Source organism: Catharus ustulatus, chromosome Z, assembly GCF_009819885.2.
Source record: "Catharus ustulatus isolate bCatUst1 chromosome Z, bCatUst1.pri.v2, whole genome shotgun sequence".
Classification (NCBI taxonomy): domain Eukaryota; kingdom Metazoa; phylum Chordata; class Aves; order Passeriformes; family Turdidae; genus Catharus; species Catharus ustulatus.
This window is the reverse complement of record NC_046262.2, coordinates 2,581,237-2,607,590: the sequence shown is the minus strand read 5'-3', so window position 1 is coordinate 2,607,590 and position 26,354 is coordinate 2,581,237. Positions and strand designations below refer to the sequence as shown.

Genomic DNA, 26,354 nt, shown 5'->3' with positions numbered 1-26,354 from the left:
AGGGGAAATTATCACCTCAAGAAGCACTGCTGTGGGTGGCACATACTGAGTAACCTGCTCTCTCTCAGAGGGGCACTGTGGAGGATTAGTTTGTATTTAAGAGATGCTGTGTGTAATTATGCACAGTTTTGCAAACCATCCATTTCTGATAGGCCCTCTCCTGTTGTTTCTCCTGCTGGCATCTGGCTTGCTCAGGACTCCCTGAGCTGCTGTGATGGACTGGCCCTGCCTGCCAGGGAGATGTGAGCAGAAGGGATCTGGGTGAAGAAGGCATGATGTACATGCTTGTGCTTTGGGATGACATAGTGTCTCTTGGTGCTGTTGTTCTGGCATGTTTTGTACCATTCACAAAGATTAAAACAGAAAGAGGAAGGAGGGGTGTTCAAAACACTGTAAAAGACCAAGTGTCCCATCCTGTGGCTGATCCTCAGCAAAGAGGCATCCCTAATAGCCTCGCTGGAGTCCAATCCCTCATCTCTGAGTTGACTCTTCCCCTAGTTTAGGAGCCAAAAGTTTTGCAGGATGGCTCTAAATGCTCCAGGAATGTAGGAATTAACACGCTGGACTGGGCCAAGGGCTCGTCCAAGCGAGGATCTTGAGCAAGGTGCAAGCCAGTGCCAGATGTTTTGCAAAACGCCTCCACTATGGATATCTTTCACACCTCATTTCTCCCTCATTCCCATCAGCTTCATGACTGGTCTCACAGCAGCCCATGTTGTGTTTCCAGCAGCTGCTCTCTCCCTGCATGCAGCTCATAAGGACGGGTTGTTGAAGGATCTCAGCAGACACACAGGGCCTTCATCCCCCTGCTCTCAGAGGTGGAAGTTGTCTCATTCACGTCCTGAAGTCAGTGTGAGGCAATTTTTTAGAGCAGAGATTACTTCCTTGCCTATGAGACATTTTTAGAGAGGCAAAGAAATGACTTGCAGGGAAAGTCTGCAATTCAGGGAAAACATTCAAAACTTCAGCGATATAAGATCCAAAACCCAAATACTTTATAAAACAGGTTTTGTTGTTTATTTTCTTTTCTAGAGTGTTGAGTCTATATCACAGAATGGTTTGGATTGGAAAGGACCTTTAAAGGTCATCTAGTCCAACCCCACTGCCATGGGCAGGGACATCTCTCACTGAACAGGGTTGCTCTAAACCTTATCCAACCTGGCCTTGAACCCTTCCAAGGACAGTGCATCCACATCTTTTTTGGGCAACCTGAGACAGGGCCTCACCACCCTCAGCAAAAAAACCTCCCTGATTCTAGCCTGAATCTTCTCTCTTCTGGTTTAAAACCATCACTCTTTTTTCTGTCTCCAAAGGCTCTGTTAAAACTTTTGTTCTTTTTCTGTTTAAGACAGGAAAGCCAAAACAAGCTTGAAGCAGTTTTCATCAGTACACACTTCAACTTGGAGCCAAAAAGAGACTTTGAACCCAAATGTATGTTTTGGCTCCAACATTTTCTTGGAGGAGAAATACCATTAGTCAAAATCAGCACTTTTTTACTTGTAATCAGCTTTAACCGACTTGTTCTCTTTTAGTTGCATTTTTTTAGAGACCATCTGGAAATGGAGAGCAACAGCCATTTGCCCAACCCTTGCCCTTGGGTGGGCAACCACGGTGCTGCTCTCCCCGTGACCGCTGTGCTCTTCTCTTCCAGGTGCTCCCTTTCAAAGGTCTCAGCATCCCCATGCTACCTCCTGCCGGCATTTCCACCTGGGTCCCCAGCCTCAGCTCTCTGCCGACTTCGCCCTGCCTCACGCGGTGCAGCCGCAGCCGGGGCTGGCTCCCCACATGGCCCCGGCGCACCAGCACAGCGGCGCCCTGCACCAGCCCCTGACGCCGGTGCCTGCCCTGCCCTTCCAGGACGTCACCGGGCCCTCCTTCCTACCTCAGGCGCTACACCAGCAATACCTCCTCCAGCAGCAGCTCCTCGAGGCACAGCACCGCCGGCTCATGCCCCATCCCAGGTAAGGGGATCCCGCTCTTCCCGAAGGATGCGGAAGAGCTGCGCCGATGTCGCTGCGGAACCTGCGGTGTTGGGTTTGCTTCTCAAGCTCACCTGTGTGCACTGAATCCAGCGTCCAGCAGAAGGGAGGCTGCACCTAAAGGTGTGCCCTTCCCTTGGGGATCTCATCCAGTGTTCCCCATTATTGTCACTCCTAGGAGAATCACAATGGTGCTGCCAGGGACCTTTGCTGTCTCTGCGTACGTGAGCTACATCCTTGTAGCTGCTGTTTCAAAACCATGCAAGAGGCTGTGCCCAGCTGTCTCATCAGGTTATGCACATGGAGGTCGTGCTGCTCAGGGTTTGGTAGGCTTTCCATCTCTGTGAGGGAATGATGCCACTGACCTGCAGCACGCTCTGTCACGGAGAGCATCCTAAATCCATGCTGAGCTGACAAATGCACAGAGAATTGCTGTAACTCAGCAGAGATGGAAATGGATGCCTGGCCTCCTCTTGATTGTGTTTCTCAAGGAAGGAGTGATTTTTTTTGGAAACATATGGAAGCTATTTGTGGGTTGTACCCATGGATCAAGAATCAGAGGATGAGACTTTGCAATGATGCTTCATTTGGAAAGAATGCTACGGATAGAAAACCCTTTCTTTCCATGTCCTTTCTGTCTAAAAATCGTGTATTCTTCTCATCATTGTTTTTGTTTTGCATAAGCTGGATTTTAGGTGGATTTAATGATTAGCTAATAATTGGGTAGCAAGTATGTTCCAGGCTGAGAAACCGATGATACAAGTGTTTATCTCTTAGTCATAAGCTGAATTCAAATAAAAGCACAGAGCACAATTCCACGCAGAATCTGCTTTGGCAAATGCTGTTAGTGTTGTATTTGCAAGTGGGCTGTGGTGTGGAAGAAGGCAGGAACCTCTTGCCCAGTCCCAGTGTTTGTTTCTGAAGGCTGCAATGGAGCAGGATGCCAGAATCCTTACAGGTGTGAGGCAGGAGGTCCCAGTAATAGGAATATGGGTTATGACTTTAAGAGTGAAGCCTCTGAACTGAGGCTGCATGAAAAGTTACTTACCTGGCAGTTCTCTGCTCCATTTGCCCTAGTTTTTCCTGGAGATTTTCTTTGTGATGGTTCCACTGGTTAGTGGTAACTTGTCAGGAAGCAAAGGGAGTATCTGTAATGCAAATCCTGCCTTTGCATCCACTTGTCTCTTGCCAAATGTGGACACTGATCCAGCAGCACACTCTTTTCCCCTGAGTAGCTCAAATAAGCAATAATCATGAGACTCAAATCCCTAGAAAAACCTTTCTGTATTTTCTAGCACTTTCTTTTTCCTGCCTGCAATGGCAGCAGAGCAGAGGGAGAAGGACCTGGAACCCAGCCTGGCCTGTCCATCATCCAAAGAAATGTTGGCAAAGGCCAGTGAGAGTAAATTCTGCTTTCAGTCACTCGTGAGTAATCTGGTTATGAATGAGGCTCCCCAGGAGTTTATGGACTGCACAGGAAGCAAGACAACCTCCAGCTTCTTTATGATGATAGATTATGGATATCTTGAAGCAGGGGCATATTTTACCTTGTGTTTTGTTTATGGGGCTGGCTGTAGCGAGAAAGGAAATTGTGCCAACTGCACAAAGCTGCTGAGAAGTTGTTTGGTTTCCCCTTTTTCTCTGCGTGTTGCCAGCAAATAGCATCTCCTGCAAACTGAGCATATGTGAGTGCCACAGGGCCTGAGAGTGGATTGCTACGTGATGGCTGTGAGGGAATGACATCCCTGTGTTCCACTCCCCATCATCCCTTACACCTGCCTGGAATGCTTAGCTCTGGACACTTGTCCCCAGGCTCAGCCTCTGGGGTCTTCCCATGGGTTCTTGTCAGGAATTCCAGTGCCCACTGGTGTCTGAGCCTCCCTGTTGCTGCTCTCCTCCCCGCAGGCGGGCCCAAGAGCGCATGTCTGTGCAGCCTCACCGCCTACACCCCAGCTTCGACTTCAGCCACCAACTGCAGACTCCACAACCCATGGGGCCCCAGCCCAGGTATTTGGCAGAGGGCACGGACTGGTAAGTGATCCCCGTTTCGCTGTTGTGTCCAGTGAGGTGTTTGAAAAGTCCTGGAAAGTCTGCGAGTTTTGGAGAATGCCATCGGGGGTCAGGGCTTTGATGAGTCAGCTCAACAGTTACAGTGTGGGGAGTGCAATGGGAAAACTCATCTCTGGGAGGTGTGTGAGAGTGTGAAAGCCTCTTATATAAAGGAATCATTGAATCATTTGGTTTGGAAAAGCCTTCTAAGACCATGAAGATCTACCATTCCTCAGCACAGCCAAGGCTACCACTGAGCCATGTCCCCAAGTGTCACATCCATATGGTTTTTAAATCCCTCCAGGAGTGAGGACTCCATCACTGCCTGGGCAGCTGTGCAAGGGCTGGACAGCTCCTTGGGTGAAGAAATTTTCCCCAATATCCCATGTAAACCTCCCCTGGCCCAGCCTGAGGCTGTTCCCTCTCCTCCTGTCCCTGTTCCCTGGGATAAGATCCCAAATCCCCCCGGCTGTCCCCTCCTGTCAGGGAGTTGTGCAGAGCCACGAGGTCCCCCCCTGAGCCTCCTTTTCTCCAGGCTGAGCTCCTTTCCCAATCCCCTGAGTTGCTCCTCATCAGACTTGTGCTCCAGAGCCTTCCCCAGCTCCATTGCCCCCCTTTAGGCATGCTCCATTGTTGTTGCTCATAAGTTTACATCTACAGATTTAGAGTGAATTCAAGCATTAATTCCCCCAAGTTACTTTTTGTCCTGTAGGGCACAGAGAGGGTTTTGAGGGTTTTTTTTTCCTGTAGACCACTGAATGAGTCCCTTTGCTGTCCTTCAGGCAGTCAAAACCCAGTGGTCATAATATTTTCTGTGGTCCAAATTAGGGAGCACCATGCTATCCTGCCATGCAGGGTGGTATGAATGGAGATTTGTTCATCATTCTCCAGCTCCAGTGTTCAATACCCTGGAAAAGCTTTGCAGGAAGTTGCTCATTTCATTTTCAGAGTAGGTTGAGAGCCCTTGAACAGTTAATAAAGTATGGTAACCTGGCCAAAAGAACGAGAAAATAAAAACATTCTTCCGAGTAGCTGCTTGTAAGCTGAGTAAAGTCCATTCTGTGCACTGAATGGAAAAAATAGCATGTGAAGTTGTAATTAAAGACAATCGCAATGTATTTGCACAAGGGGACTGAAATAAAATGGCACAGGAAATCTTAATGATGGCATTTCCTAACATCTGAGCACTCCACTCTGCAAATGAAATGTCCTTTTAACCCGGAGTTGTTGCTTTTTTCCCCCCTTCAGTGCATAATACACAACCTAAAATATGACCACATCCTTCTGCAATTTTCCTCTCAGGTGTTCCCATTATTGGCCCTCCTGTGGGCTGAATGTGGTCGGGATGACATTGTTCGGATTGGTTTGCAAAACAGTTCATGCACCATCTGGATACAGCGATTCTTTCTGCCTCTCTTTCAGCTCAGAGTGCTTAATTATGATCATTAGAAGTATCTGATAAAGCATCTCTAAGTGCCTTCCCCCTCCCTCCTTTTCTCCCCTCTGTTGCTCCATAGCCTTATAAAGCCCGCGGAGTGGGGGTGACAGAAATCAAACATGGTGAGTGTGTTTGGGTGACTCACTTTCCCCTGGGGCACACACAGAGATTTGCCCAGTGACAAATATAAAACCTCCCCTCTGATGTGTTACCCCCAGATCAGCAGCAGCAGCAGCAGTGTTTTCTCAGAGGCTGTAGGTGGTGGGTGCTGCCACAGGAGGTGGAAGTGGGCATGGAAGAAAGATCCGAGGAAAGATCAGTTGTCTCAGACAGCACAACCCCAATTGGTTGGGGTTTATTTATTTATTTATTTATTTATTTTCATGTTTTCTTCTGGTGAAAAATTAATAAACACACATTTGGTTCCTTAAATCACCTTCTGCACACACACGAAGTGATAAACATCCTACCTGTTATCTGGTGTCTTATCCTTCACTCCTTGGTTGTTGGCAGCCCGTTTACCACAAGCATCACAACTCTTGAACCTCTCACTTGAGCATCAAGATGCTGTACAGTTGTTCATGTAGCATGGGCTAGAAAGTAATGGTTTGTTCCCTTCTCCTTCAGCAAGTGTGCTCTGCTTCTTCAGCCCCAAACCCTGGGAAAACACTGTTACATGCTGTATTCTCCTTTGGACACATCTGTAGACCCAAAGCGTCACTTCAGGAACCTCAACATTCTGATTTCAAGTCTCTAGATGCACAAACAGTTCAGCAGATCTGTTATTATAATAATGACCATTCACCTCTGAGAGATCTTTTCAGTCCTTGATCTCAAAGCTCTCCATGAATTACCAAATCTATTTCATAGACAGGGAATATAGAAAGGCAGAGAGGAAGTGGATCAAGGTCATGTACCAAGAATGTGGGAGGGCTGGGAATGGACCCAAAGCCTCCTGGTTTCCAATTGAGTCCTCCATCAACCTGGAAACAACCTTAATCAATTGGGTAAATATCCAAAATCAGAACATGGGAGCTGGGAAGAACCAAGACCTGTGGATTCTCACCCTGTTGTGCTTCTGCCACTTGCCTGCTGTGTTTTATCCTCTACCAGGTTTTGTCTGTCTAGCACATGGCTAACACAGGGCCAGCAAAGATAGTCCATCTCTTGGCCTCAACTTAGAATCATAGAACTACAGAATATCCTGAGTTGGAAGGGACCCATGAGGATCACTTCATCTAGATTGGTGCAGGTATTAGGGAGTTCTAGAGCACTGGTGCTGCCTGGTGCACAGGTTGTTCTGGATGGAGGATTTCTGCATCTCAGGTCCCCTCAGGTCCCCCTCTTCTGGTGGGTGAAAGGAGTTTCAAGCTGCTGGAGGACACATCTGGGCTGCTCCTAAGAAGCTGCTGCCTTCCATGCAGGGGAGGAGAAGTTGGAGGCTGAAATGGGAAGCCATGCTTGTGCTCTAATTAGCTTTGCTTTGGCAAATGTAAAAGCAATTGTTATTAGAGCACTGGATTTTGTAATGATGATGAAGTGAATGATGTTCAAAGCATTCGTTTGCTGAGTGACCCTTGGGATGGAGAGAATAGGGATTAGCTAATTGGATTAGAGGTGGAGATGCTGCACTGGGCCCTCTCCCACTCCCTCCACATGGTGTGGCAGTGGTAGGGTTGTAGTTTATCTCTGTGTGTTGGATTGAACACAGCTGTGATGTTTGATGGCATCTCTGTTATGACAAATCCAGGGATTGAGCTGGGTTAGTTTTCTGGAGGATCAAAGTTCCCAGATTCACCAAGTTGAGCTCCATATCTGCTCTCCAGGGCCAGGCTGTCTTCAGGCTAGCAGGGCCATCAGGGATGTCTTGCTCCATTGGTGTTGGCCCTCTAGTTATTTGACACCCTCTCCTACAGCAGCCTCATTCAGACATTTCTTAAAACCTTTATATTTTTTTGCACAAATTGCATTTCTGGAGTTCATAGAACCATAGAATTCCAGAATGGTTCGGGTTGGACAGAACCTCAAAGATCATCTTGTTCCAACCTCTGCCGTGGGCTGGGACTCCTTCCACTATTCCCAGATTGTTCCAATCCCTGTCCAGCCTGGCCTTGGACACTTCCAGGGATGAGACAGCCACAGATTATTTGAGCACCCTGTGCCAGGGTATCAGCACCCTCACACCTCAAACCCTCTACCACCCTGAGGCTGGATTCAGGCAAGGCACAGTGTCCTTTGACTCCCCAAGTCCTGCCACGATCTGGGCTGGGAGACCTCTAAGGAGGGCACAGGCACATAAAAAACCCTCACAGACTGTGCCCACCTAGCTTCTAAAAGCTACCAGAATGGTTCATTTTTGAGTCCCTTGAGCAAATATCTGTATTCCTGCAAAACATTCAAGGCAAACTGTAATAGTTTGCAGGGCTGGCAGCACAGGAAGGTGCTGACCAGGCTGAGTTGCTGAGCCTGTGTATCCTTTTGAGCCGCCAAAATGCTCTTGCTCTGGAATTAGCAGGGTGCATCTGCACAGCTCTGGACCCCAAATAACTCAAACGCTATCTGGCATAGAAACAACCCCTCACTCCTTGGTGGTGGTCTGGTGGGTGATTCCCTCAGACTGAGTGGCCCAGAGGAGCCCAGAGCTCAGCAGCAGGGTGAGCACGGTCTGGTTTGCTGCATCCATGAGCACAACCAGGCTCTCAGAGGCACGTGTTGCTCCTGGTGCCCACAGGGACCTCAGCGTGGACGCGGGGCTGACTCACGCCCAGTTCCAGGTCCGGCCGGTGCCCCAGCCCTATCAGCATTACTTGGCTACACCTCGGATGCACCATTTCGCCAGAAGCACATCCTCAACCCAGATGGTAAGTGAAACGCTTTTACTGAGAAATGTTTTATGCATTGTCTGCCAGAAAGCAGTCAAAATAAAGGCTGCTATCTTTCTATCACCTGTCTTCTGCAAATCCCACTTATCTCCGGCCGTGGGAGGGAGTGTCTGAAAGGATAATGTTGCATCACTGCACTGGATTAGAGAAAGAAAAGAAAAGCTCAGCTGTTCTGGAAGGATTCGGTCCATCGCTTGCAGCACCACATTCACAAGCTGGTCTGCAGAACATGGGCAGGATGTGAGAGACTCAGCAGTTAATAATATTATTAATACTGGAAGCAACTGTGGTCTCCCAGGACTTTTTGTGTGCAGAAGGATTGGCAGTGGGTGACTGCTTTCCCTGGTGTCAGCCCCGAGGACCATCCCTCCTCACGTCCTTGCTCTCTACATCAGCTTTGATGCCACCTGTAAAGGTTTTACATGACCTCTTGCACAGGTGGAGGTGAGATTGTTAAGAAAACAGGCTGACTGGGGTAATTTTCTACCCCTCTTCCTAGCAGGGTGCTGTATTTGGAGCTAAGTCATGAGAGACACTCCTAATCCTTAAAACATCCTCAGAAATCCCACGAGGTTGCCTTTCCCTTGTGCCATAGTCAGACCCTGACACCTATATACTAAAACTAGCCTTAAAGAAACTGCAAAAAAAACCAAAAAAAAACAATCAAAGCTTGGATGAACAGAAATCCACCCATTTAAATGAAATATAATTTAATTGTAATCTAATCCATGTTGGGAATTTGGAATCACGATGTTATAGATGAAGCAGGAATTATTATAACAGATAGTTTATTTGGAAGAAATGCAAGTTCATAGGTATAATTTATAGGAAATGTATTTCATAAAACCTCATCTTTTGTGTTATCAAAAGGCTTAAATTGGTGAAAGTATCAATCTACTCTTTCAATTTGAATTTTTAAAACATTCAATTTACATCAGGGCACACAAGGGTTTTCTGTAGGCAATACAGGTGGCTTTATTTTTCCCCCTCACTTTTTTCAGATTGTTCATGAAATCAGAAATTACCCTTACCCTCAGCTTCAGCTGCTTGCTCTTCAGGGACTGAACCCAAGCAGGCACACATCCGCTGTGCGGGAGAGCTATGAAGTACGTATCTGGAGACTGGAACTATTAAGTTTTAAAGTGCTGTGAATTTATGCAAGCCCTGGTATAAAGTCATAAGACTGTTTCTTGTGGCGTGGCAATTGCAGTAAGCCTTTCATAAATTTTAGTAATAACTGGGAAGTGATGGGGTTAGGTTTGGTAAAAGCTGGTTTACTCCAAGGTGGCTGGGTCTGGCTTGGGTTGGCTCTGGATCCTTTCGTGCCTGTGAAGAAAGTGCTCCAGATCTATGGGGTTTTGTTTCCCAGCCTGTCAGATGAAGCTCAAACCCCACCCTAATTTGTGAAATATTGGATATCCAGCTCTTTGCCTCGAGCTCTTAGTTATTATCCTAAGTACCAGGGATCAGATCCATCATTACAGCATGGCTGATTTGGGTTTGATGGACATATCCACTGAGGAGAGGACAGGAGGGAGCCTCGGTTGCCAGCAGGTATGGCTGGGTGGGGGGACCTGGTGCCTTGGGAGCAGCGGGGATGGCACTTTCCTGATGTTCCTGTGATGCAGGAGCTGCTGCAGCTGGAGGACAGGCTGGGCAGCGTGAGCCGGGGCGCCGTCCAGAACACCATCGAGAGATTCACCTTCCCCCACAAGTACAAGAAGGTGAGTGCCCCAAACACAGCACGGCTGCCAGCCCCTCTGAGCTGGCCAAGGGCTGTGGGCACAGAGCAGGCAGAAGCACTTCTGGCAAACTGGCACCATCAACCAAACCATCCCTGAGGCAGGGAGGGAATGCAAACCCAGCAGTGCTGCTTTAACATCTCGCTGGGCTCCCGGGGCGGAAGCTGTGGCGTAGCTCAGCTGCCTGTTTCTCACTTCTAGGCTAGGAAGCTGCGGGCCAAATTTTCAAAAGGGTCTCAACCTTCTCCCACCCAGCGGGTGCAATTTCCCCCCTGTCTGCACCTGGTAAGAAAGTGCACACCACCAAGGGGGCTTCGTGCATGCAAACCTGCCCCGTTCTGCATGCAAGCCCACTGTGAGGGCGGGGGGACCTCATCCTCCCCCAGCCTCCTGCCCATGAGGAAATGGGTGGCACATTTTTGGGTTGTGCTCAGTAGAAATTGGGAAGAGTGCTTGTCTGGGTGGTAATTTCTTGTGTTGGTCGCTCCCGGCTGGAGGGTAGGGATGTTGCATCGCCCAGGTTGGAAGTGAGGTAATTCCTGCCGTGCTTGTCTCTCATCGCATCTTCAGTGAACCCAGGAACAGGATATGAATAGTAATGGATGTGTGGGGAAAGAGAAAAAGGGGGAGCTGACAGGCTAAGCACTGCCCTGTGGTGTGCAGCATGGGGCTGGGCCAGTGGCCAAGCTGGCATGAGCACAGTGTTTGCCTTTCCTGGCAGCGGTGGCACCATGAGCTTTGGGGTCTCCCCAAGAAGAAACCTCCAGCAAAGGAGACCATGGAGCCATCCCCACTGCAAGGAGGTGGTGAGGGCTGTATTAGGGCAGCAGAGGACAGGCTGCTTCTTGGGTTACTGCCACCAGCCCTACTGCCACCAGCCCCAGGAGGAGACATGCCAAGCTGCAGCATTTTGGTGGCACACTCATCTTGCTGGCTATTCTGGCTGGGCTGGCTTCCCCGAGCTGGAAGATCTGTCTGATAGATGGACATCTTATTGTTTATCTTCCTGCAACTACCCAGGCTTGGGAGAGCATTAGAAAGGCAAGGTCTAACCAAATGATGTCTTTAACCTCGCTGCAGAGAAGACCACAGGAAGGCAAAGCTGAGCAAGACGATGGCGAGGAGTCAGATACCGACGAGAAATGCACAATCTGTCTGTCCATGCTTGAAGACGGAGAGGACGTCAGGTGAGATCCTTCCATCCCCTCCTCTCCCTCTCAGTGCCATCTGAGCTGTGTTATTTGGATTAATGCAGCCATGCAGTGCTGGGGTTGTCTCTGTTCTTGTCCTGAGAAATTCACCTGGGCTGTTGCAGGGTAGGCAAGAGGAGCCCTGCAGGCAGCAGGGGGGTCAAGTTTTTATAGGGTTTGCTGGGTTTGGATCATCTGCTTCCAGGCTGTGCCAGCTGGCCAGGTGGCAAAGTGTCACAGAAGGGTAGGTCAGACTGATCTCTGACAACCATCTGGAGCTTGGGGTCATCAACATCTGAGCCTGACAGGTGACCAAAGTATGACAAAAAGCAGTGTTAGTGTGGAGTCCAGGAGATTGGGCCTGTGCCCAAGACAGCTGCTTTATTGTAGAATAAGTAGGATTACTCTGCCCACATGGTCACAGAGAACCATCCCCAGCCAACAGAACTCCAGTTGTCTCTGACAGACATCCCAGGCTGTTGACTGGGTCAAATCTCTGCTTGTGACAGAGGCTGGAAATAAGAAATTGCCAGGGGCTGAGCTATCATGGCTGAAGGGACTGCAGGCAAAAAGTACCCAGGTCTGCTTCTCACCCTTGGATTGTCATGAAAAGCCCTGATCCTTTTGCTGTGGGTTCTTATGGTTCAAGGTTCTTCTGTATCACAAGGGTGATTCATGATGATTGCAGAGGTGATGTAGGTAAAATGTGACCAGGTTCCCTGGGCACATCCATGTAGGAACAGCGTGGATCCACCTGACTGCTAATGTGACACAGCCAGGAGGAACCAAGAGACTTTGGAGTATAACCTTGCTCCTGAAAGGTTAAAAATTATCACCCAGCACAATTAATAACTGGAACAACTCAATTCAGAATGGTGTGGGGGTTTCTAATAGGCCAAGGAGGACTCTGTCTCCAGCCCACTGCCCTGTGTGAACTGGTGTGGCTGGGAAAGGCTGCAGCACCTTGGTGGCAATGGTGTCACCACAGCAGCGTTTCCCATGCTCAGAACAGCCCCAGATGCTGTTATTCAGCTCTCCTTGGACCTGCTCCCTCCTAACAGCGGTGTTTTTCTCTCTGCAGGCGGTTGCCCTGTATGCATCTCTTTCACCAAGTGTGCGTGGACCAGTGGCTGGCCACCAGCAAGAAGTGCCCGATCTGCAGGGTGGACATTGAAACACAGCTTGGCTCGGACAGCTGAAAAGACTAGCTGAGCACACCATTTTCCTTACCAGGTCGTATGGCCACAAACCCTTGCAGCAAAATTTTTTGCCTTCTGAGCCATTTGATTGAGAGGGGAAGTCTGCAGGCACGTTAGTGAGGAGAAGGAGGTGGTGATACAATATCTAGCAGTAGGAGATGTTGCACATATATGCAGGATACAGGCACAGTGAAAGGGAGCTGGCATTCCCGGAGCTCAGAGACCCCGTGCTGCAGAAGATTTTAGTGTTGAATATGAAGGAACTAGTTGTGGTAGTCCGGCCTGTCAATCCTGCTTTTCATGGGGATTGTATATATACCTCTCAAATATGTAGAAACATGTTAGGGGTCCTTTAGCTATTTCTATGGATGGCAGCTGGAGCATGTTAGCTTAAGAAATGTTGTGTTTGATGCCCTACTCATCTTGTGGTGGACATGTTGCTGTTACCTAATTTGCACCAAATATTTTTTCATAGATTCCTTATTTTGGTGCCTGATTAATACATTGCAGAGGGGGAATAAAGAGGTCAAACTTTCCCATCCTCGGAGTGAGGGAAAGAGGAGAAAAAGCAAAATCCTGTTTACAGTCAGAAGGGTTTGTGCTCTATGCCTCAGCCGCGTGTGCTTCTTTCCTTGGCATTTACAGTGTGTTGCAAATTTAGAGAAGCTTAATAAAAATAAAAATTGGGGATAAAACGAACGAAGCAATAGGGAAAGGCTTCGTTCCTGCTTGTCTGCTGGTGCTGGACACTTTCTGTAGTGGCACAGTATTTGAGTAGATGCTGTTTCTTTGCTTTCTGTATTTTAACAAAGTAGCTTGTCATATCAAAATCCAAGGAAGTTCTGTCTACATGATTGCAATTGTCCGTGATGCTTTCTTCTGTGAGCTGTGTGGCTGGTTGGCTTGGCCAGCACCACTCCAAAATGATGGTTAGAGGAGTCGGCGCCTACCGCTGTGCTTTGGGGTGTAATAACACCGGAGAGAGGTGTGAAATGTCAACTCTTCTCCCATGGCAAAAGCACCTCCTGATAACAGGATGGAAGAAAACTCGATGCCCACAAGACACTGCTGAGACCAGGAGCCCTTGGGTGCGGGAGGGAAGGCAGGGTGGATGTGGGGCTGCCGTGACCCACCCCAAAGTGTATCCACAAGGAGTAACCAGTGGTTGTTGAAATGAAACTTAATCACATTAACACTCAAAACAGAATTAAGATGTGATACCCAAAGGGGTGAGCTGTTATGATCCATGCTTCTCCTGGAAAAAAAAAAAAACGACCTCAGCATGCCAGCCACAGGGGTTGGGCGGAAAATCCTCGGGAAAACTGACATTCACAACCAAAACCTGTAGTTTTCTTTTTTCTTTCTTTTTTTTTTTTTTTTTTTTCTTTCATACTAAGGGAGAAAGGAGCTGCAGAGGAGCAGCAGGGGAATTAGAAACATAATCTATTGAAAATGTTGGTGTGGTGGGAATGATTTCTGGCTCCCCTGAGCATCTGTTTCGCTGGAAAGAAATGCTCTCCCAAGTCGATTCAATCATAAACTATCATCTGAGAAACTGCAAGACTCTCATGAGCTGTAACTGGAAAACACCAACCTCAGAGGCACAAGAGATTTCCTTTTTTCCCCAGTGAGAGAGGGGAGAGAAGGAGAGAAGCCACACGTGAAGGTGCAGGAACCTCTCTCATTGTGTTGCCCATGCAGGTGGGAGGGAGTGGAAGGGGACAAATGGTGACATATAGAGAAGACAAGGGAGAAATTCTCGGCTGTGAGGGTGGGGAGGCCCGGCACAGGCTGCCCAGAGAACCCTGGAAATGTTCAGGGATGACAGCTGGTCTAGTGGAAGGTGTTCCTGCCCATGGTGGTGGGTTTGGAACAAGATGAGCTTTAAGGTCCCTCCCAACCCAAACCATTCCATGACTTTATGACACATTTGCCACCCAGCACAAGTGACGGCTTCTTGGGGAATGTGGTGGTCCCAGCCCTGATGTCCGTGGGTCAAGGGGTGGCCCATGGATACCTATGGGTCTTGCCCCATCAGCATTGAAGCAGCATTACAAATAATACTAATAATACTAATACCATGACAAGCAAAGCAAGGCTTTGGTGGTAAAATACACTGAGCAGGTTTGGTCTGCCCAGGTGTGACCTGGAGGGGAGAAGAAGGGAGAGTAACAGGGGGATTGACACCCCCACTGGGTGGGGAGGGAATGAAGAACGCTTCTGGACTGTTTGTTTTCTTTTAAAGCCTATGAGAAAGTGTTACTATTTGCCTAATAAACAAGCACAGTTTTTAGAAAAAAAAAAATCGATCAAACTTAAAAAAAAAAAAAAAGCCAAATGAAAAAAAAAAAAAACAAGTAAACCTTTGGTGAAGAAAAGCACCAAACTCCCATGGTCTTGTGAGAATGACTGATCCCAAGATGCGTGTGAATTTACAGTCTCTGGATTTGTATCGGTGTGTCAGGTTCCTTTGCGTTTAAATAATTTGTACAAGTAGGTTGCGAGTTAGAATGAGTTTAAAAACAAATCAAAATGAACATCTACAACAACAAAAAGAATCTAGAAACAAAACATCAATAGTTTACAGGGTTTTGTGAGTTTAAATGCCTTATATTTAACAATCATAATTTATGACTAACTTGTAGATATTGTGGGTTCTTATTTAATTATTTTTATAGTTGTTTTTTTGCATTTTTAATTATAATTTATTTATTTAGAAATTACTACTAATTTTTTTTATTACTCCTATTACCTCATTTTTGCATTGTTTCTGGGAATGGAATGCTTTGCATGCATCGGTACTTAAAATAAAATTAAACAGGGGATGTGGGGGGTAATGCTTATCTTGTCAAAAACAAAAAAAGAAAAAAAGAGAAAAAAATCAGGGTGTGTGATTACAAACTGTATTACTGTGGTGCTGTTACCTTGGATACATTCCATAAAAATGCAAACCTTTGATTCTGTATGCTGTGACATAGTGGAAAACTGCAATATAGTGACTGTGTTTAGCACATATATATGAATATTATTTGCACTCATAATCAAACTCTGGTGATCCTTTCACTTGTGTCCTCGTTCATTGAAGGCGGTTAATGACGCTTTGCATAAAACCAAAATGTTTTGGTTGTTTCTTGGTACTGCCCTGTCCCCAATGCCTCTGGTGATGCTGCTGCTGCTGCTGCTGCTTGTGTGACCCTGCAATAACACCCAGCAGGCCCCCACTGCAAGACTGTGCTTGGGGAAATGCATGCCTTTAATGCAAGACTCTGCAAATCGTGTAAAAAGCCGAGGAAGGAAGCCCAGGTGTGGTGGCTCTGTAATTTTTGGCATCTATCAGTGCTCAGTTTGGCTCTTTCCACCCTCTGTGTGTGCGCCCAGCTGGGATGAAGGAGGCAGTAGGGTGAGCCTGAGCTTGGAGGCAACATAACTGAGGGATTCAGTGCAGTTTTTAGGAGTTGACTTCTTTACTCAGAGGCTAGGAAGGCTCTGGCATGGGTTTCCCAGAGAAGCTGTGTCTGCCCCGTCCCTGGACGTGTCCCAGGCTGGATGGGGCTTGGAGCAACCTGGGATAGTGGAAGGTGTCCGTGCCCGTGGCAGAGGTTGGAACGAGACGAGCTTTAAGGTCCCTTCCAGCCTGAACAATTCTGTGATCCTGTGACCCCACGTCCAGCTGAGAGTGGTTGGGATGGACACGGGATCCATTTGCCATCTCTTTGCAACGCCTGCCGCGAGCACTGGCTGTAACCCAGCTCTGAGACATGCATGACGCAGGAGCGCTTAACTCTGACTTTGACCAGTTGGTTTCATCCCTCCTGTACAGGAGGGAGCCTCAATTTGGAACTTTTTAATCCAACGTAGAGCTGGGACCTGCCCCAGAGCCCTCCTGCCCCCAGGAAGGGGGTCAGCCCCAAACTAACATGGCCAAGCATCCCCATCCTGCCATGGCTGCTCTGCTCTTGCAATGTGTTGCCCTTTCCCCAAAGGCTCCTGAGCACCACGTGTTCCAGCTTTGCCAGAAGGTTAGAGAACCTTTGACAGCATTTTAAGCTTTAAGCCATAACCATGCTTGGTCAGTGCAGACATTCAGCTGTGTGCAGACAGAAGTGGGGTTGGATGCATGTGCTCAGCCAGTAGCCATCGTCCCCACAAAAAGGCTTTGGATGAAATTCTCGGTTGGGTTAGAAAAGGCACAAAATCACAGTACCTTAATTTTTTTCTCTCTGTCCCTTCAGGGTGCTGCGCTGCTTTGTTGACTTTGCCTTACCCCGGGTTTTAAACCTGTCTGTGTTTTTTACCTTGCTGCTCTGTAACACTCCTCCCCTGTAGCCTGGAGCTGTGATTTTGAGCTGTGTGGGGACAGGGGGGTTGGTTGTCCTCCCCCTCAAAGTCACTGTAAGAGGGATAAGCAAAACAAGGAGCAAGTAAACAAAACCCCCTCTCCTTTAATGACCCGGGCAGGTGAAAGGATCACCCACATTTTTGTATTCCTACTGCTGTTCTGTTGTGCTGTGCAACATTTTGCTACATAGACTATTTTATAGAAGAAAGCTAGAAAAATATTTATTATTAATATTAAAGCAATAGTGCATTGAAGAAATGGAAAGACATTAGAAATTGTGTAAATGCTTAGATTCACTTTTGGTGGATTTTTTGTACTTTATTTATAACTAATAAAACAAACCACATTGCTAACTATAAACCTGTGCCACGCAGGGGCCACCTGGCAAAGGCGATCGCTTGGTCTTTATTTACCGCTCATTTCTGGTTTCTTTGGGTTGGAATGCAATTCTTTCACTGCTTGTGTCACTTTGATGTGCAGGAGAACCACTGCTGGGTGTGAAATACTCTGCCCATCTGGTTTGCAGAGGCTGCTGGTGGCTGAGCCCCATGGCAGAGGTGAGGTGAGGCTCTCCACACCGGGCACGTTGCTGTGAGTGATGGCCTGTGGAGCCAGTTTGGTGATCAGATACTAAAACTGCTTTCTAGATTTCAGAAGGTTGGCTGTTAAAGAGAGATTTAGCCTCTAAACTCATCACATGGTGCCTGTAAGGTATCTCTAGCAAATCCTGCAGAGGTACCAACAGGTTCTCCCACCCTCCTGGTGGAGAAGGATTCCTTCTGCTCGGGTTTCTAATAATTAAGGAAGGGGAAACTGATTGGAAGAAGAAACCCCAAACCCTTCAAACTAATAAAGGTACTTTTGAGGGCATTTTCGGTCCTTTTTGCTACTAGAGAATCCAGTGGGACAGACACCCAATTTTGCATCCTACAGAATTCATTCTGCAGGTCCTCCTGTGCTTTTATTTTTTCCCACAACAAATGGTGCCAGTCTCTGCTCCTGCCCACTCTTGATTCTGCTGCTCCTCCTGAAAAGCTGAGACCAGTGCCTAGCTTTGACTGTGTGATTAGACTAAATAAGCCTTGGAGGCAAGTGGCTGCTGATCCTAGAGATTTGGTTCCTGTAGCTGGAGGGAACTCCAGCATCCATCAAAAGCTGCATAAAGGATGGACTCTGTTCACACAACATGAAGCTCTTGTTACAGGAGGCTTTTAGAAACTCAGGAAACAGAAAACAGGTGGAAAGTGGTCTGCTGGTCCAACTGGGGAAAATCTGTTTCTCACTGAGATCCTGCTGATGTCCTTGGGAAGGGTGATGGCACTGGCACTGAGAGAGGTGCTGAGGTGGCAGCGGGGTTTGTTTTGGAACTGGGGCAGCAAACGAGGTGCCACAATCTGATAAGAGCTGAGCACAGTGCCTGCCTGGGGAGGGACAGGGGCTGTGCCCATCATGGCACAGCAGCATGGACTGAGGTGCAACATCTTTGTTCACCACCAGCATCTGCTCTGGCAGCCACCCAGGGTCGGGAAGCTTTGTCTTTATCAGTATTTTGTGGTGTCTAAATCTGCAGCTGGCCCACAGGTTGCAGGTCAGAGCTGTACAACTCCACTAATAATTTCTTTTTTTTTTTTTTTTTTTTTTAGCTCTTTTCTAGTTCAGAATGGAGCACTAAACATAAGAAAGGGGCAAGGAAGATTATAAGGCGTTTTCTACATACAGAATATAAGATACTTCACATCTCTCAGTTGTTCCCCCTTCAGGAACCTAAGGTTCACATAAGCATATGATGCTACCAAAAATGCTTAGCAACAATTTCATAGAGATTTGCAAATAATTCTCTGTGTCCTGCACCAAGAGGCAACCAGTCCTTCAGCATGAAACACTATTAAGTACTCCTTTATGCTTGTTTTCAGTGGCAGCACCCAAGTGCTTTAGTAAACCTAAATTTAGTTAATACAGAACTTCATCAGAGTCCAAAAATGGTGGAGAACACAAATACAATTGGAGAGGAAGGTTTGAAAGACTGAAGCTGAGTTCTATCAATCTTGTCTCTTCCTCTTGCTTCTTATTTACATCATTGCTTTAGGATGAAGGAATGTGCACTAAAATGCCACCAATTAGGAAATAAGTAGAAAAAAAAGAAGGGAGAGGTTGGTAGTGGGAGCCTTGTATCTGCCTGACATACCAGCTTTGGGATGCTTGGCCTCTGCTGGAAAAGATTGACTAAGCCCTGCAAAAGGCACAGGACTAGGAAAATTTTGGCTTTTCTCCTCCCTAGATCTCCACTTGGCCAAGAATGCATTGAATTTAGCAGCTAAATGCAAATCCAGCAGCTGGAAAAACTCCACTCTTGCCTTATTACTTCTGTAGCATTAGTTGTTGTAGCAACAAAAGGATTCCCCAGAGCCAGGGTGGAGCTGAGCTTTGCACTAAGGAGGGGCTTATTTAAAGTCTTTAGTGGAAAAAAAGCAGAGTTCTTTCATGCTTTGCCAAGTCTGCCTGCCTGGTAGGCAGTGAGGGTGCTGACCCTCTACCAGCAAACTCCTTTGGCCCTTTTCAGGGTGGCTGAAAGGAGTTTTTGTGTTAAATATGCCTGTCCAGGGATGGCAGATGGCCTTGATCACAACCCAGGTATCTACAAACTCATCTCCCACCTACACAGTGATTTGGTCACCCTGAGGAGTTTAATTCCTGCTTCAGCTGTGCCTCAACCCATGGTTCTAGCTACCTGTGATTCCTCCCAGATGTGAGCACATCTCACGTGCCAGGTAAGGATTTACCTTTCCTCCTTGCCCCAGGAAGGGGTGGTGTGTGGGTCAGGAGCTGCCCCACTGCTCCCCAGGGCTGGCATCATGGAATCATGGAATCTTCATGGGATCACAGAATGGTTTGGACTGGAAGGGACCCCAAAGATTCAGTTCCCACCCCTGGCATGGGCAGGGACACCTTCCACTGAACAGGCTGCTCCCAACCCCATCCAACCTGGCCTTGGAAGAAAGTACCAGTGCAGGTTTGCCCAGGGGATGGCAGGGGTTAAACTGAGCTCTAAAACCAGCTTCCCCACCACCCTGTACCAAGCAGGGAGTGACTGGAGCCAGCTGGAAATGCTGGGGCCACAGCACTGTACTGGGACAAACTCCTATTTCACTGCAGCACACATTTGTGTAAAAAGAAGCCAAACCTCTTGACAGGAGAGGCTTTTTTTTTTTTTCACAGTGCTGGTTAAACTTGCGTGGGAGGGAATGCAGGGAGATCAAAAGCCCGACCATTATTTTGCTTCAAACACGAACTGGGGGACTGCAATGACACTGCACAAGAGCCACAAACTCAGACGCACCAGAATCCACTCCAGGGAGTCTGAACTCTATCCCAGCAGGGTCCCAGGGATGCAATCAGACCCTGGCCTTCCTAAGGGCTGTTCTGCTCCTCCTGTGAGCTCCTTGCTCAGGGCTGGGCAGCACCAGTCTGCCATGGGGAGGGGGAACACAGCCAGGGAAGGCTGCTGTTATTATTCCTCTCAGTGAGTAGCTGATCACTGATGAGGTTGATTAGTGGGCTCATTTAAGCAACTTGCTCTGCTCCAAAACCATCAGTTACCATAAAGGTTTCTAAAATGGATTAGTCTGGGCTATTATTTGTGAGCTGGCACAGACAGCCATGATATAAGGTCAAGTCTCTTTGGTGGTGCCTGCTGTGGGAAACAGAAATCCAGAACTCCCCTGGAAGGGTTTTGGTGTGTTAGCAGCTTTCAAATACCATCTCTAAGATGCTTCTAACTCCTGTCTCAGCATTGCCAGCCTTTCCTGGGCCTGCTTTGCCCATGAGCAATGAGGGACTGAGCAGTGGGACCAGGAGGAGCATCATCCTCAGCCCAGGTGGGCTTAGCTGGTTGAACCCACTCTTGACCCATTTGATCCCTATTCATACAAAGTTCTTTAAAAACAGCTTCTGGGAGAGGGAATGTCCTCTCCAGGAGGGGCCAGGAGGAAGGTCCTTATGGCTCAAACACCTCCCTTTCTCCTCCTAAGAAAGAGGGAGAGACAGGGCTCCAGAAGCAATGATCTAGGAACAGATTCTCTTTTGGTACCTGCAGAGATGTGAGTGGCTGGGAAGAGCTCACTGACAGGAGCCCTGGCCCTCACTGCCTCCGGGAAATCCCTTCTCCTCCACAGAAAAAGACAAAACAGCAATCCTTATTAAAGGAAAAAAAAAAAAAAAGTTAAAATGAACGGCAGTTGCTCTGAAACAGAGCTGGTATTCAGGCCTTGTAGGGTAAGATTATCCTGAGTCAGCTTTGAATACAGTTAGCACTGCTTCCTTGCTGTGGAATTGATTATCTGGAAGGTTTTTGCTTTGCCAGCTGTAACCATAGATCTCAGCTCTTGGCAGAGTTGTAGAAATTCAGCCAGGAAGCAGAATCTGCCCTGGGGGATAAAAAAGCCCAGGGGGTGGAAAACACCACCCAGATCCCACTGCTTGAGACCTGGCTGGGTGGATGCTGCCCCAAACTCCCTGTGGAAAGTCCTCCTGTGCCTGCTGTTTTTTGATGTGGTGCCCTCTGGAGATTTGCATGTGTGTGTATGGATGTGCAGAGCTCGCAGTTGCCAGAAGTGGGAAAAAAAACTGGGATTCCCAAGCTCAATTTTCTTAAATAAATGTGTCTCAATTCTCTTAGGCTCATCTAAAAGTGGAGCCCATCAGTGGAGTAGGTCAGTGGGTTTTCACAGCCCTGTGAAGGTGTAACACTGAAAGCAGAAACATCTGAGCTGGTGAAGGGCAGTTTATATCTCTGCTGGTTATAGCTTTTAATCACAAGTAAGCAATAAGTGTATTTATTTAATTCACAGTTTTATGTGCATTTAAAAAAAACACAAAACAAAACAACAGCATTACTTTTACAAAATGTTAACCCAGGAAGAAAGCCTTGCTACCTGTCCTGGCGTGACTTTGTGGTGTTGAATTGTATCCCCATTCGTCTGTTTAGCCCAGAAATAAGTTTTGTACCTTTAAGGCTGGATTTGAGAGTGAAGGGAAGGAAGGAGAAGCGGTGGATGTGTCCTAAACCAGGACACTGCTAAAAACCTCTCAATACAAAAACTCAGTGCATTAAAAAGCAAAATGCAATATAAAACAGTACAACGAGGGAAAAAAAAAAAGTGCATACTGAAGAGACCTGTGCCCTCCTCAGTACCTAGGAAAAAGGTCCCTACAGATCAACCCATCCCCCCGGTTTTCATCCAGCCACTTCCCACAGGGAAATATGGTGGTGACACCAGTGGCCGAGTTGGTGATCTCCACCCTCTCCACCAGCCAGCCCGGCGCCAGCCCGCTGTTGTCGTGCTCGATCCGGACCTTCTTCAGCTCCCCCATGTCCAGCGTTTCCAGGTAGAACCTGTTGGTTTTGCCTCTCTCGAAGAGGTTCCTGAACTTCTGCCGGAGCGCGCGCCGGCCCGAGTCCCCGTTGAGGCCGTAGATGGTGATGAACACGTTGGCGTCGGTGCCCGCGCCCTTCTCGAAGCCCGTGACCACGATGGTCTCGTATTTGACCGGCACCAAGCTCCGGGCTTTGCTGGCGAAGCTCTCGGTGACCTTGGCACACTCGAAGACTTTGTAGTCTCGCCTCTTGTAGCGCAGAGGGATTTTCGCGTTGCACCTGAAGAAGTACCTGCCGCGAGGGGATGGGCGCCGGGTTAGAGGGGTGGGAGGAGGATTGGTGGGGAGAATGTTGGAGAATTGTGGAGTTGTTTATGGTGGAAAAGCCTTCTAAGATTGTTAAGTCAGACTGCTAGCCCAGCACTGCCATGGCCAGCACTGACCCGTGTTCCCAAGTGTCACATCCACACAGCTTTTAAATCCTTCCAGGGATGAGGACTCCATCACTGCCCAAGGCTGGACAGCCCTTTCAGTGAAAAAATTGTTCCCCAATATCCAATCTAAATGTCCTCATCACAGCTTGAGTCCGTTCCCTCTCCTCCTGTCCTGTTCCCTGGGATAAGATCCCAAATCCCCCCGGCTGTCCCCTCCTGGCAGGGAGTTGTGCAGAGCCACAAGGTCCCCCCTGAGCCTCCTTTTCTCCAGGCTGAGCCCCTTTCCAGCTCCCTCAGCCCCTCCTGGGGCTCCAACCCCTTCCCAGCTCCGTTCCCTGCCCTGGACACGCTCCAGCCCCTCGGTGTCTCTCTTGTCCTGAGGGTTCCAGAGCTGTCCCCAGCACTGGAGGTGTCCCAGCAGTGCCAGCACTGCCCTGGGGCTGTGGCCACGTTTTTGGCACAAACATTGAGCCAGAAAGTTGGGGAGTGTGCACTCTACAGCATTTGCCCAATAACAGTGATGTTTCAGCATCTTTCCTTCTATGTGCCAGAACTTGAATATTTCTCTAGAAAGAGAGCCACGATGGGACTTTTCAACTGGAAAAATCTGACCTCTCTCCACACAGCTACAGGCACTCTGCATATGGGAGGGATCTGTGTGGCTCTTGTCATCTCCTTAGCCTGTACAATGGCATGTCCAGTTCCAGACCCACCAAGGCAGGGCAAACAGTCAGAGCTAAATCAGGAAAAAGGCATTAAAAAAGGAATGGGAGAGACAGAGGAGGTTTAAATCCCCCCCTTTCCTTTCTAGATCACCCTTCTTATCCTTAGCAGGGGGAAAAAGAAGCAGTAACACAGAGATGATAGGTACCAGATGCTGACAGCCCTGGTCTCTGCAGTGCTGTCTCTGGTGATGTGCGGGGAGCACCGAGCACATCCATAAATTTCCTCGAGGCTGGCGCTCAGCCAGGGGCTGGAGCACTCCGCTTTTAATGATGTATTTCATTTCCAATGATGCAGATCAGTTCCCAGCGAGCTTTTCCCCCTTCCCCCACCTTCACTGAACTGCAGCAGGTCCTCCTGAATGGATTGTGGTTGGATTGCAGTGTGTGTGTGTAAAACAAGCACCTGGAGGAAGGGTGACTGTGACTCCAGCTGTGTGGCGTTCCTTAAGCACTTCCTACACTCTTGGCATTTTCTGCAGCCAAAGGGAAGCACTCATTCCCTGGAAAGAAGCTTTGTAGATGAGAAATTCCAGGGGGAGCAAACTTTGAGTCTCAGGGACAGAAAAACTGCATGAGAGTGTGATGGAGAGCATGCCCAATGCTGCAGATTGATTTCCTCAGCTCTGTAATATCTCGTGGTCTGGAAGTAAAATGGTGCATGCTAATTTTCCCAAGGGGCAAAGAGAAAAAAGATGACCTTTGTAGCCCTGGAATGTGCAAGGAAAATCTTTGAATACAATCTTTTTACATACTAAAAAGTACTACCAAAAGGAAAAATCACAGTATAATTCAAAACTATTGCTGCAACAATCTGGTGAGTCTTTTAATTTAGTCCTTGGCTTTTCTGGGTAGGTTTTTTGATATTTAGGATGGTTAATACCTTAAGAGAGAACTTGTGGTGCTCCAGCTGCTCGTGTGCACAGCAAACCCCTGTAAAGTTCTGCATCTGCAGAGCTGGAGCCCTGCTCGAGTGCAAGGACACACTGCAGGCTTTACCTGTACCTCCTGGCTGCCCTCTTTAATTTAAAACAACCTGTAAAAGGTGGGATTTTATGGGAAAACCTTTGCCCCCTTCACAGCACACTGTCCCGGCAGTTTCAGCATGCTCCCAGTGAGTTCAGTGCACGAATCTGATTGCACAGCTGGACTTCGAGGATTCCAGGCTTTTCCCCACCAGGAGAAAAGAACATGTTTTAGTATGCAATTGACTGAGTTTTCATTCAGCAAATATTATTAAGGCTCTTCAGCTGGTTGATTAATTTGCTAGGAGAGACTCTTAGCTTCTTAAAAAAAAAAAAAAGCACTACTTCAAGGATTTCTTCTTAAACACTCAATTGTCTCAGCTGGAACAGACTCCTTGTAGTTAAATTCTTTAGCAGTAAATGGAAATATAATAGAGAAGAAAAGAAATCCACAATTAAGGTTGTGGATTGTTTTATTGAAGTGCAGTTTATTCTGCAAATGGGTGACCTCCTCTGTTCCTGTGCAGCCCCTGTGGAATCTGCTCCCATTCCGAAAACGGGACTCAGGTCCAAGTGTGCGACCTGACCCTGCCCAGGGCTCTTCAGGTATGGTTGAGCTGAATGATTGTAACTTTTCCAGTCATGTGTGCCATTTTGGAGAAGAATCTCTAATCCAAACTGGTCTGAATCAGAGGCTCAGGCTTTGTCTTACTCTTGTTTCTAGAAACTCTTTCACAAGGCTTACTTAAAGACCAGTCCCTGAAGAGTATCCCACAAACTCCTTGAATTTCAGCCATTCTTTTTATTTTCCATTAGGTGAGACATCAATTCATCCTGGCTCTGAGATTCACTCCAGCCAACTTTTTGCAAAGTTACCTGCACATGCAAATACCCTCTCTAACTCAGAAATTGTGCAGGTGAGCCAGACAAGGACATTCTGGACCTGACACACCAAACTACATAACAGAAAATAAGACTTTCTGTGTGCAGAGCTGCTCAGCTCCCCATGCCCTCCCAGGGCAGCTCCTTGCAGATGAAGGGCACTTACTTGTTGCAGAGCTCCATCTCTGTCACGGTAATCTCCTGGACATGCCAGAAGACATCAGCCTTTGCAGATGACTTCTTCCCATCTTTTGGGCAGTGACCAACACAGATGGCTGCAATATCACCAACATTCTTTGAAGAGAACTGGAATGTGTCTGTTGCTCCCCTACAGGAAACAGGGAGCAGTTTCAGCATCCTGGAGGCTGCCAGTGACTTGCCTCATATGGACATTAAGTAATTTGCACATGGCTATGGAAGATAGAAGATAAGCCTTCATTTACAGTCATTTGATTTAACCTACAATCATTCAACACAAAGTATAATTTCCATATTTAAATTTAGTATTTTCTCTGATTAGGGGTGACACTTTAAATTGTTGCCACTAGGACTTTCTAGGATAAACTTGAGCTGTTCCACATACAAAATCAATTTGCCTCATTATAGATAAAGCTAAAGAATGACTAATTTCCCCTCCAGCACTTATTCATTCATTCTTGACAGATACTGTATCTGTTACACATCTACCCACCATAGCTGTTTTAAATTTGATAGTTGAGACACCCTTCCTGAAGCTCAGATTGGAAATAGTTCAGAGAAACAATTAAATCACAGAATCTCAGAATAGTTTGGGTTCAAAAGGACCCTGAAGATGATCTGATTCCAAGCCCCTACCATGGGCAGGCTTGATAGGTTTATGTCAAAGTGTAGACTGGGTCCCTGTTGTGTTCCCTGAGTATCTGCTTGGTTTATTTCCTTGGTCCTTGGTCCCTCTAAGGACAGACTGTGCCTAATGGAGAGTGGTGTCTAACACCCCCATAGGCACCATTAGCTCAAGAAACTCCTCCTGATTGTTCATATTTCATGTGATATCTCAGACAGTCATACTACATTCCACATCAGCCATAATTTCACCTTCCTTTACCAGAGAATAAAACCTTTCCTCCCTGTAAAGCAGCAGAACATCAGCAGTGGCTTTGGCGAGGTCCCCATCTCCTCAA

General features: G+C 47.5%; 2 protein-coding genes across 3 annotated transcripts in view; one reads left to right on the top strand and one right to left on the bottom strand.

Moving 5' to 3' along the window:
* Nucleotides 1–17,210, top strand: part of RNF165 (ring finger protein 165) — a 55,243-nt gene extending 38,033 nt beyond the window's left edge. The window contains exons 2-8 of one of the 2 annotated variants that reach the window (XM_033085607.2): nt 1,652–1,961; nt 3,885–4,010; nt 8,198–8,327; nt 9,350–9,454; nt 9,977–10,072; nt 11,171–11,277; nt 12,362–17,210. In XM_033085607.2, coding sequence (XP_032941498.1) covers nt 1,652–1,961; nt 3,885–4,010; nt 8,198–8,327; nt 9,350–9,454; nt 9,977–10,072; nt 11,171–11,277; nt 12,362–12,479 — 992 coding nt within the window. In that variant the 3' untranslated portion in view covers nt 12,480–17,210. The other variant, XM_033085606.1, reaches the window with a different exon arrangement.
* A 4,562-nt stretch (nt 17,211–21,772) lies between these two features.
* The window catches only part of LOXHD1 (lipoxygenase homology PLAT domains 1), a 133,967-nt gene continuing 129,385 nt past the window's right edge, over nt 21,773–26,354 (bottom strand). The window contains exons 39-40 of the mRNA XM_033085064.2: nt 25,361–25,522; nt 21,773–22,483 (exon numbers count right to left, since the gene is read on the bottom strand). Coding sequence (XP_032940955.2) covers nt 22,003–22,483; nt 25,361–25,522 — 643 coding nt within the window. The 3' untranslated portion in view covers nt 21,773–22,002. The remainder of the gene's footprint in view (nt 22,484–25,360; nt 25,523–26,354) is intronic.